Genomic DNA, 12,988 nt, shown 5'->3' on the forward strand with positions numbered 1-12,988 from the left:
TCTTCAGACTATTTCTGAATAGTAGTCTTCAGACTACTTCTGAACTTATTTCAGAAACCACTGCAGAGATGTAGAAAGAGAAGTAAAGTAAGCCCAGACTATATCAGGTCTAGATGGACTTGAATAGAGAAAAATGGAGAAATAAAAAAAATAAAGACAATTTATAATCTTTGTTGGAATGCCCTGCTTTTCCCTCTTAGATTTTATTAAATATCCAATATTAGACTTTTTTATAAGCTCTTAATTTATAGTACTTCCTGTGTTTCATTTATTTTTAAGAATTTGATGTTTTCTTCCTCATTTTTTATACTGCATAAATACCCCAAACTGCAGTGTGTTTCAATCAATAACAAATCTGGTCCATGAATTGAGCTTCAAAATTTTCTTCTTGATTGCTGAGATGAATCTGCATTTCCTCACTATATATGAGGTATTTGGTATGTGGATGTCTTAAGTGGGCTAATAAGTTCTTCTGCCTGTGACAGTGTTACCATTTTGTTGCAGGAGACCCTGATAGATTGGTGTGATGAAAAGGAACTTAACTTGATATTAACAACTGGAGGAACAGGGTTTGCACCACGAGATGTCACTCCAGAGGTGAGATAGTATGTGCTTTTCTCATATTCAAGAAGTAGGCTATTCATATTATCATTCATCTTTTTCACTGTTTTATATTATTTTTAATTTTGCAAGGCAGAACAAGAGACTTGTGGTTCTAAGAATGTAAAAGCTTTGCTGTGGAAGAATTGTTATATAAAAAATGTTTTTTGACTTTTTTTCTTTGGATTTATACAAACATGATATAAAATGAGGAAGATTGAACTAGTCCAGAAGATAATTTTGCTTTTGTTTAGTGGTCTGTGATAGAAGTTGAACTTCAGGTGTGTTGCCAAAGGAGGTGATAGCAGAACTTTAACTCTTAGCTTTGCTTCTGGTCTGATGTACTTTGTTAATGTAATTCAAAATTATCTGATTTCTCTGTTCTTGAGATACCCTTGTCATTGGTCTTAAAGCACAGGAAATTACAAGAGAATATATATACCATATTTATAGTACTTTTGAAGAGAACGGATTCCATAGTTTGTAATTCTAATGTGAATTTAAATGCAAAATTTAATAAGCCAAAAAGCAGAATTAATATGTAGGCTTTATGCCACAAGAATCTTACCTTAAGCCTTTGCATGAGGAGAAAAGTTAGGGAGAGAATGAAGAGTAGGCAGTGATCAGTGATACAGGGAAAAGAGTCTTTTTTTTTTTTTTTTTTTTTTTGAAGGAAGCCATAAACCTCAGAATCATATGCAGACTTATCTTACCACTTGTAATATTGTTTCCTTTACCTCCCAAAAAAGTGTTTGCTGGCTGAATTTCAACTTAATGTTAAAATGTCCTTCTATTTTCAAACCAATACATGATTTTATCTACTGTTTGATTAATACAAGACATTTCTGCTCTGCATCTATTAAGTATTTACTCTCCATCTTACGCTATCATAGTAGTTTTCAAACTTTGGCCTGCACCACAATCAAACTAAGGGCTTGTTAAAACAGATCATTGGACATACCCACAGAGTTTCTGATTCAGTAAATCTGCAGTGGGTCCTGAGCATTTGTATTTCAAACAAGGCCCCAGGTGATTCAGATGTTTTTGGCCCATCGACCATACTTTCAAACTTTAAAAACCACAGATCTAGTATATGAAAATGGAAATTTTTTTCACAAATTGTAAAATACTTTCTGTTCTTCTATGTAAAAATTGTGACAGAATATTTTGGGATATTTTTATGATTAGATTTATAACGTGGTTTGTTTTTAAAGCAATCAGAATAGAGTTGTAGTGTTTCCATGACTAAAAAAGAAGTCATTCTTACATAATAAGCTTCTGGGTGTTAAGGGGAAATGGTCCTTTGGCCAATTTTTACATTTCTTTTAGACTTTGAGACTAACTTAAAAAGTACAATTGGAAGGAAGCCATCTCATGTAGAGGTGTGTTTGTGTTTTGTTTGTAAGAAAATTGCTTACATATGTGAAGAATTTTTGGAGTCTGGTCGTTCTGCTAAGTATTTGAAGTAAATGACCTTGACTTTATATTCCCTATTTCTTCTGTGATGATTTAATAATATTGTATCATTTCTTTTTATATCAGAAAGTAAGTTGCTATGGAATTTATTTATAACCAGATAACATTATTTTAATTGGGGGAGAATAATTCCCACACAGAGTTAAGTATTTTGTATTCTGTGGTGTGTCAAGTTATTATCAAAATGCTAGACTGAAAATATAAACCTTTGAATTTTGGTTCTGCTACTTATTAACAGGGTGACCATAGACTAACTATTGAACTCCTGTGTGCCTCAGTTTCCTATGAAATGAGGCAAACAAAAGCGCCTATGTACAAGGGTAGCTGTGGGATTCAATGAGAACTATTTCTGGCATGTTAGTAAATGCTATATGCAAGGGTTAACTTAGTAAGGGTTAATTTTTTTTATTAGTTGCTACATAAATACTAAGTGAACAATTTGGTTAGTTGGGTTTTGTTTTTTTTTGTTTGTTTGTTTTTGTTTTTTTTTTTTTTGATACGTAACTACCAAATAGAGAAAAACAGTCTTATCATAGATTTAAAGTATATCCATGAAATCTTTATGATCTTGTTATTTTTAAATTTTGATGTAGTAAGTTTCATATTTTATCTTTTTTCATCTTATTGTAAATCAGAGGTCTTAAATTTCTACCATTCTAATATGTGTTTATCCCATCCACTTTTTTTTAAGTACTGTTAGTTGATAAGAGTCTCTTTCCCTGACCATGTATGTTTCATTATATCAGAAATTAAGAATCCCTTTATTCTTAAATGAATGAAGTCTCAGTTACCTTAAAACCTTAGAGGTGCTCTTAAATTCTTACATTTAAAATGCCTATAGCAACTACCTACGTAGAGTTGTATTTGAGTGTTTTCTTTAAATAAGTTTAAAATATACATAAATAGGTTTTTCTTAATCTTTCTTTTTTCAGAATGGGTGACTTACCAATTGTAAATATCTTGATTTTTAATGGGTTTCCTTTATTTCATATTTTATATGTAAATACATAGGGTGTGACTATCTACAGTGGAAGTCCATAGAACTGTTAAGCATTTGAAAAATAAACAAACATAAAAGCAATGTAAGTCCAACCAAAAATAATTCTACTGATTTCCTATCTTCACTATACATTTACATGCTTGGCATTCTTCTAATATCCAAATTAGAACACTGGATGCCTGCTAGGAACCCAGAAATACAATTTGGGTTCTGTGATAATACAGTTATTTGTCTTTAACTAGTTTGTCTTAGGTAATTGTGCCTAAAAAGAGAAGAAACCATTTTTAGACTACATTTAACTATAGATAACTTAGATTTACAAAAATTTTTAAGTATTCAAGTTATAGAAAACACATATTAAATATTAAGGTAAAATAATAAAAAACTTCTCCACTAAGGTATAAATATTTTACAGTCAGTAATTGACAGTGAATAGTCTAATCTACAAATACAAGGGACAATTGTCTGTGGAATGTGTGTGTTGTTAGGAAGAAATGGGGGAAACAAATAGAATAAATGAAATAAAGCAATCTAAACTTATTGTCGGTGGGTATGAACCCTAGAGAAAATGAAAAGTTTAATAAACTTGGGTTTCTTTCTAGGTCTACTAAAAAGGAAAATGGAATAGCAAAATCAGTAAAGTATCTTTTCTCCTTTTTTTCTTTTTAATAGAAATAAGGCAATTGGAATCAATCTCCCTAAATTATGAAATTGTTTCTGTTTTGGGGCCCTGTATCATAGAATATGGTTCATCTGATATTTGCATGCTTTCTGGCCTGCTCCCTGCCTCTAAAATGAAAAACTCGCAAAACTTATTTTAGAGTTCATTTTAACATAAAAATCTTTATTTTTTAAAGAATAGATTTTATTCTTTCTCCACCATCTGGGGCCTGTGGAGGCTGGCTGGGAATGGGACTCCTAAAATGCCAAATAATGTCTGGAAGGCTGTGGTCCAAGGCCATTTTGCTGACTATTAGCGGGGTCTTCGTAACCAGAGGGAGTACACAGCTCTTCTTAAAATCTAAGGTGTATATACTCGATTTGAAACAGAATTCTATCTAGGCAAGAGATGTGCTTATGTGTACAAAGCAAAGAACAACACAGTGATTCCTAATGGCAAACCAAACAAACCAGAGTAAAATGGGGAAAAGTAACCTGTGCTCATGGGAACAGAGACATGGTTTCTGCCAAATTCCGAAGCAACCTTCCTGCTAAAGCCATTGGGCACAGAATCCATGTGATGCTGTACCCCTCAAGGATTTAAATTTAATGAAAAGTAAATAAATAAGGGTATAGAAAAAAATAGATTTTATTTTCAGGGCTCCTGGCTGGCTTAGTTGGAGTAGCATTTGTTTGACTCTTGATCAGCAGGTCATGAGTTTGAGCCCCTCATTGGGCATAGAGATTAACTTAAAATGAATAAATAATTTTTTTTTTTTTTGAGAGTAGATTTTAGTTTCTGTTACCAGACAAAGGTTGAATAATCTCTTGGCATTGGTGAAATGCTAGTAATTGTAAAATTCTATAGAATATAAGAATTCATTGCTATATAAAGTATTACCTCTTTGTATCTCATTATTAGTTAAAAACAATATATGTCCAAAATAGGTCTTGTTACATCAAGAATCTTATTATTCTTAAAAAGTAAAATTAGGGACTTATAAGTGAGATGAAGTGAAAACCCTTTAGACATAAATTCTAGAAGAGACTAAAAGATCAAGAATCTTTAAAAAATGTATATATCATTACAAAGAAATGTTTTATAATATGTTATGGTAAATTTGAAAATATTAAACTATTTTATATTAATAAGGTAAAAATAACTAAGCATTTTTAGATTTTTATGCTACATCAGAATAAAGGGTTGGGTACTAGTATTTTATCTTGATCATAAATTAAAGAGTTAAATAGAAGCCCAGCATACATCTTAATTCTCATCCATTCATTCATTCATCAAGCTTTTTATTTTTAATCCTTGATATGTATCCAATGCCATACTGGGTACTGGAGTTTTAAAAAATTAATAAGACATTGTCTCTATTCTCAAGAAACTCTTAATTTGTTTTGGGAGTTGGTAAAAGTCCTATAGACCAAATCCAGCCTGTCTTTTTGTTGGTTTTGGTGTTGATGTAGCTTATGAGCTAAGAATGGATTTTGTATTTTTTTAAGTGGCTGAAAAAAAATCAAAAGGAGAATAATACTTTGTGGCACATAAAAATTGTTTGAAGTTTAAATTTCAGTCTCCCTAAATGAAGTTTTATTGGAACACAGCTACAGTCATTCATGTATGTAATACTTGTGGCTACAACAGCAGAGTTAAAGAGTTGCAACCAAAACTTTTCCTTTTACATGAATATTTTTTATATCAAAATCTACATTTTTCTAAAATTTTTGCTATTTCTCCTTTTGATTATTTAATTCTGACCAATTATATCTGGACACTTTTGTTAGAAATTATCTAAGAACAATAGTTTAAAATTTTTTTAAGAGTGAGATTTTACTTAATGCATCACAAATCCATTAGTTTGATGAATTTTGGAAGTTCAAAATTTTATATATAATTTAGAATAAAATATCTTTTACTTTTGTTATGCTGTATTGTCTATGGAGACAACGTGACAATACAATTCATTATGGCAGAAAAGTGTTTTGTCTTTGCTCCTTTTAAAATTAAGCATTTGAAAAATGAAACCCAACATCATTTCAGATTACTAAAGAAAAAAAAAAGTAAATGTCAATTTTTAAAAAGCCCATAAAAAATGTGAGTTTAAAAAAAATGTGAGTAAAGATGTCATTATCATTCAACAGACCAACAGTCAACAAACTTTTTCTGCAAAAGGTCAGATGTTAAATACTTTCTGCTTTGCAGGTTATAAAGTTTTAGTTGCCACTATTTAACTCTGCTGTTGTAGCCACAGAAGTAGGTTCATTATGGAACTGAGAGGCATCTAACAAAATGACCAATGCTAAAAGGGATAGAATACTCAAAATTTGGTACAAAGGATGGATTTCTAGGATTATGAATTCTGGAAGACATATTCTGTTTATAGCCCATAATATTTACATTTCTTTGGAACAGATTACTATTTAAACCATTTTATAAATATTTTCCACAAAAATATCAAATCAAAGAAAAATTGTTTATTTTGTGAAATTTGTTTTATAATCAATGTTTCACAATTTACACATTTCATTATTTTAGGTGTGAGTGTACTGTAAGCCAGGGATCATTTTATGCAGTCATTTTTAGCCATTTTTCTTTCAAAATTCTAATGCTTCAAAAGTAAGAATACTATATAAGTAAAATGTAGGAGACATCCTTGACCTGAGTTACTGACTATACTTAATGATTCTCAATTTGTGACTTGTGAAAATCAGTGAGAACATTTAATAGCTTCACCTAAAAGTTAACATTGGACATTTTGACAATTAGAAAAATTCTATATTACAGCAGAAGCATAGAAAAACATCATATGTAACAATTTCTGTTTTTGAAAGAAAATTTAGTCACTAACGTAAGACTTTTAAATTATGTAGTTGTTTTCAGGTATATATAATATTCTTCAGGAAACTTTATTTCCCTGGGAAAATATCATATACTAATATTCTAGAACTCTATAAATATTTATTTTATAGTGCTAGGAATTTTTTTTTTTTTTACTAATACCTGTTATACATGCTAGAACTAAATAATGACCATATTGAACTAGGATTTTGAGTACCTTAAAACTGTTCTGTATTAATAAGATAACTCAGCAATATGAAATTGATAAAACCAGGATATCAGAAACCCTTGTAATTGAAGTATTTTAAACTAGATTGAATAAAATACATCACTATTCTCTGGTCAAATAAGATTACACTTTATGCCATTTTAAGCTCTTACTTTAATTTTTATGAAATAGTCCTGAACATAAGAACTTTGTTACTATGTCTTACCTTTGTCTAAACATGGTGGGATGCAATATGATATAGTGGAAACACTAACAATATAGAGTCAGACATGAATTTGAATCTCAACTCTACCACTAAGTATGAAATTAAGGCAAATTAACCTATTCCAACTTCATATTTCTCATTTGCTAAATTAACTAATGCCTACCTCTCAGGGCTATTGTTTCTAGTAATTGAGATTATAAGGTTAGCCAGTAATAATAACACTTATATATAGCACTTTACTATGTGTCAGCAGCTATTTTAAGCATATGTTAATTCATTTAGTCTTCAGATGTATGCTTCTATTTAACTCTTCAACCATATGAGGCAAGTACAATTTTATATCTATTTTAAAGATGGAGAAACTGAGACACAGATGAATTAATTGACTTGCCCAAGGTTATCCTAACTAAGTGAGTGAGTAAGTGACAATAATGCATACAAAGCAATCTGGTATAATGCCTGGCACCTTTGTAGATGTTTGGTAAATGTTCATTTTTTTTTCTTTACCCTTTCCTTCCTCATTTAATTAATATTACCTATTACCTCTAATTAGATGTGGCAGCCCCAAATAGTTCAGCTATTAACCCTTGTACTTCTGATATCCTTAGTTAGCTACTGACATGTGTTGTGGATAATCTAAAAAATAAAGATGTGAGTCAACATTTCCCTACTGCTACTTTCAGGCTTGGGGCAAAGGAAAAAGATTAAGAGTTTCTATACTGTATAGGATATGAAGAATGAGGCTTATTAGTGCAGTTACATTAAGTAACTCTTGATATCTTACCTGAACCTATGTATTTTAAGTCTCTAATTCCTCTGTTGTTTAAAGTTCTTGGAATATGGCTTGAATCAGCTGAGATATATGATATTCAGGGTAGCTTTTCCAAAACATTCCACTTTATAGCTGGGGTTTGTAATTATTTTGCATATCCATTAAAAAACAGCATATGTCTTAGAGTATAGGCACATTTATGAGCTATCAGATTGCTAAAAACATCAATTATAGTTTTTGTTCAGTTTAACATGTATTTGTCAAGCATCTTGGGCTTCACTGAGTGAGTACTATGAAGTACATGTACTCCTAAAACAGTCACCTGACAAATCAAGACAGTATAAACCCAATATCAGAAATGTGCAGCCAAAAGATTTCTTTAAGGAGAAAGATTAAGAGAAAGCTAAAATTAATTTTAGTTACAATTAATCAGTACTTAAAAAGTAATCAGCAAAAAATTGGGGCAGGTAGTAGTAAAGTCAGAATTGAAGAAGAGAGATAGGATTCAGATTAGGAGAGAAGAGGAAGGACATTACTACTGGGAATAAGAAAGAAGGAGAAATGTATGATCAGCCTACAGAGAAAGATAAAATTAAGAAAATCCTCCTGGCTAGAATCCTGGCTAGAGCAGAGGATTCATTTTACATAGAAAGATGGATAAACTAGACCTCTTATTTTAATCTCTTTCTTAGAACATCTAGAGTAGCACCATCTGTAGAGATTTAAAAAAAAAAAAAAAAGCAACTGTCCTAATTCTGAGACTCCTTAGAAGACAGAATTCTTAAGTCTAAGTCTACTATAAACCAGTACACACAGTAAAATCACGCCATCAAGGCTCTTTAAAAGCAGATACTTTTTGAGATGTCATTTATTTAAATACACATTAGCATATTCTTCAGTAGGGCTAACTTCATCTTTTTTGAAGATTTTTTAAAAATATTTTTTGTTTTCTTGTGTTTTTAAGTCCTGATTTAATCTACAGATCTAATGAATATCCACACCATTATTTGCAGATAAAACTGAAACTGCTGTGAAGCATCAAGTTCTAGTTTTTTGATTTGTTGTTTGGAAACATTTTTCTCATCATAGATTTTGTCAGTGATGTGTCTCAAATTAACTTAGTGTTTTATATAAAATTACAAACTATGTAAAAAAATAGAGAAATCACAGTATCTCAGAGTTTGAAGAGAATTCAAAGGCCATTATGTTCAAAGTCCTAGCATACCCTTTTCATCATTCCCAACCTTTGTCTGAACATCTCAATTGCTACATCTTCCATCTGGAAGTTTGTTGCTTTTGCAACTCTGTTGTTTGAAAGTCCAGACATATCAAACTGAAACCTGGCACCTTATCATTTCTACCCCATGGTTCTAATTTTTCTGTGCACTGTACAAAAGAATGTAGATTTCTTTTTTACATGATAGTTCTCCTAATATTTGAAGATAAATACTGCATTTACCCCTTATGTCCAGTTACTTTTGTATTTTTTTGCATGCATTTTTTTTCCATTAAACACAAAATGTGTTCCCATGATATTCAATCTCTGTTTTACTTATGCATTAAAAAGAAAGGCTCCTTGGTATTACTGTACCAGGGGAAAGGTAAAGATACAAAATTCAATAATTTAGATAAAGTAATTAGGGCAATAAGTGACATTGAATTTAAAACTATTATGTTGAAAGGCTCCTATTACATGTAGTAAGAATAAAGGTACATTGTTCCTTCAGGTCAGAATTTTAAAATTTTGAGCATAAGGCAAAACCAAAAATTTCATACATGAAGAACCCATATATAAAATACTGTCTTCATTCCCTTAAGTATGTTTCTTAATTGTATGCCTACTCTGCATCAGAATATGTACTGACCTTTTAGGGGCCCTTAAGATGATCATCATCAGTAAACATACAAATAATTACAAATACACTTATTATGCTAAATTCCATATCTATTTAGAACTCTTACTAGAGAAGTAAACTATTTGTGAGGCAGCATAACACAGTCTTTAAGAGTACAGACTACTTGGATTTGAATCCTAGATCTTCCTTTTACTAGTAACCTTATACAACTTACTTAACTTGCTGTACCTCAGTTTTACTATGTGTAAAATAGAAAGAGTAAGAGTACTTACCTCATTAGGGTAGTTAAACTATGTGAATTAACATAAGTAAAACTAAAAAGTATATACTTGCTACATAAATATTTGCTATTATTACCTACAATATAAATAGAGCTTTAGCTTAAAAATGAGTAGATAATGGTTGAACAAATATTGAAAGAATTTTCTCTAGGGAAAAAAATCCAGTAGGATGGAACCTGAAGTATACAATGGTATAGCTGTGGGAAAGGAGTTGATTGTTCTGTAAGGACGAATTGATATAAGAGGACATAAATCATATTTCTTTATGAAGATTAAAGATAGCATTATAGTTCTGGGTGTCATTGAGATGATTTAAGTGATTCCCCCTTACCTTCTCCACCTCTTTCCATAAGTTTGATTGTTGTATATGATATACTTGTATGTCTTAATCCTTAAGGTGAAACTTTATGTAAGAAAATAAGTCAGGTGATTATGAGGTGATTTTGAATAGGGTTTTGCAAGTTTTTAAAATACTTTTCTATAAAACATGGGCATTTGAACCAATGAGAAAATAACTGTTAGTTTTGAATATTGTATAAATATAATAGTCTTTTTATAATGTGTCTCTTGCTTGTGGTGATTCAAGACTATAGTTGTTTAGGAGACCACATTATAATGAGGTCAGCTTAGTATAACCCCATTGATGAAGTTCAAAAGAGATTCACATCATACCAGTTTCCCACTCCTGTTAAACAGGATATGTTAAATAGGGTATTAGTTTGATATGAACTCTGTTTGTGGGCCTTATTTACTTTCTCATTCCCTTCCTTTTGCCATTTTTAAGACTTACCTTTACCTATGCTATATCCTATCATTAAGATGAGGCTACTTTTATAGGGTCAATAGATTAATGAATATCACCACCAGTATAAGATAACATTTAGAGGAATGAGAAGGCTACTTTTATAGATACTAAAAGCAAATCCTAGTATAAATGCGTCTTCCCACCTAGGTGTCTTAGGCAGAAGCAGCAATGGTATTAACAATGATGCTCTAGTTTAGCATTGCTCAAACTTTAGTTATTACTCTTTGCCTTCTAAGTATAAAATATCTTTGGACAGGAGTCAGCAAACTTATTCTTTTCAGGTCCAGGCAATAAATACTTCAGACTTTGTGGGTTCTGTACTCTCTATCATAAGCATTCAACTCTGCCAGCCCTGTGGCACGAAAGCCACCATAAGATGATATAAATGAATGAACCTCACTGTGCCCCAATAAAAATGTATATATGGATACTGAAATTGGATTTCATTTAATTTCCACATGTCATGACATACTATCGTATTTTGGTTTTTTCCAATCATTACAAATTTAAAGATCACTCTTAGATTGAAGACAATGCAAAAAACAGGCAGCAGGCAGGAATTGTTCCCTTGGCTGTGATTTGCCAAAGCCTATTTTAGAATATTCCTACCGTATAGTGTACTAGTATCTCCTCTGTTAATCAAAGGCTCATAATATGTGGGCTTTTAGAAGAATGCTCTGAGAATTTAAGAGAGAGAAAGGTGATGCACCACAAGAAATTAACACTTAATAGATTCAAATATATCTTGAATGCCTACTGTATATATGCCAGGCATTGTTCAAGATGCTGTGGATATAGCAATAAACAAAGAAGTCAAAAGTCCCTGCCTTTATGAAATTTACATTCTAGTGGATGACAAAAATATAAGTAAACAAGTAAAATGTATAGTATTAGAGATGGTGATAAGTACTGTGGATAAAAATAAACCAGGGAGAGTGAATAGATAGTGTAGGCAGAAAGCAGAGTTGTAATTTTTAAAAGGCCATTAAAGAAGGCTTTATTAATAAGATGACATTTGAGCAAAGACATAAAGGAGATGGAACAAGCAATGGATCATGTAAAACCTGTATGCCACCCTTAGTATAATGGAGAGTTTTGAATAGAGGCACTACATGATTTGACTTATATCTTAATAGGGAAACAATTTAGAAAGCTATTGAAATAATCCAGGTGAAAAATAATAGTGACTTAGACCAATGATAGAGGTGAAGGTACTGAGAAATATACTATTTATATATTTTGAAGATAGAGGTAAGAGATGAAATAAGAGCAAGAGAAAAGTCAAGTATAAGACCCAGGGTTTTGACTTGGGCATTTGGAAAGATGGAGTTGTCATTTACTGGAAAAGACTGTGGGAAGGGGAGGTTTGACGAGAAACATCAGTTTTAATTTGGTCATAGAAATGAACTGCTTTTAGATATCCAAATGGAGGTGTTAAATTGGCAATTAAACACATGCATTTGGAGTTCAGAAGAGAAGTCTAAGCTGGAGGTACTTTTTTAAAAGTCATCAGCATCTTCATGGAATTAAAATCCATGACAATTGATGAGATCACCAAGGTATTTACTAGTAGTATTACTTATTTATTGGTATTACTGCCCTTGCTTTTTTTCCTCATCCACTTTCAAAGAGGTAGGTAGTTTCTAGTAACTTATCCCCTCTGCTCACTCACAAATAGCAGGGATCCCACTGAATCAGAAACCTGACCTACACAGGAAGTACTATTAGTTGGCCATCCTCAAATTTTGCCATGGTATAAACATGGGAGTGAGTTTTCCCAAGTACCTCCTTGCTGGAAACGTTTGCACTGGAGGTAAGTGTGAAAGGGGAGGCTGTGGGAAATGACGGGGTGAGGGCTTCCTAAACCTTTCCCAAACCTTAAAAATTGCTTGATTCTGAGGAATGGGGAAGGTTCAGGCTGGTTCTTATTTCCCTGAACCAGTTCATACAGCCCTAAATTTGACCTGCTTTCCTCAAACTGGGAGTCAGAAATCCCTTTTCTCTTCTGTTTTTCTGCTGCAGAAATTCCCAACATTCCCATTTTGTGGGCTCCAGAAAGGGGTAAGCGAAGACTTCAATCCCAGCCAATCATTTCCAGATTAATAATTTTTAGTGTTTTGGTTTTGTTTTTTTTTTATCATCATAAAGAATGCTTGGACCCATTTTTCCCATCCATTTAATTTTCTTGTGGATTGTTATGTATCTATGTTCTAGGATCATTCTGTATCCCTGGGCAATAGAGTTCAGATTCATCTGCTA

General features: G+C 31.8%; 1 protein-coding gene and 1 pseudogene across 13 annotated transcripts in view; both read left to right on the plus strand.

Annotated features, from left to right (window-relative positions):
• Positions 1-12,988, plus strand: part of GPHN (gephyrin) — a 641,293-nt gene that overhangs the window by 310,438 nt on the left and 317,867 nt on the right. For 7 of the 13 annotated variants that reach the window (XM_032344542.1, XM_032344543.1, XM_032344532.1 and 4 more), the window contains exon 4: positions 505-597. In XM_032344542.1, coding sequence (XP_032200433.1) covers positions 505-597 — 93 coding nt within the window. Of the gene's footprint in view, positions 1-504; positions 598-12,751; positions 12,791-12,988 lie in introns of all 13 variants that reach the window. The other 6 variants (XM_032344531.1, XM_032344533.1, XM_032344535.1 and 3 more) reach the window with 1 other exon arrangement.
• On the plus strand, positions 3,709-4,356 carry LOC116591545 (annotated as a pseudogene).

Source organism: Mustela erminea, chromosome 5, assembly GCF_009829155.1.
Source record: "Mustela erminea isolate mMusErm1 chromosome 5, mMusErm1.Pri, whole genome shotgun sequence".
NCBI lineage: Eukaryota > Metazoa > Chordata > Mammalia > Carnivora > Mustelidae > Mustela > Mustela erminea.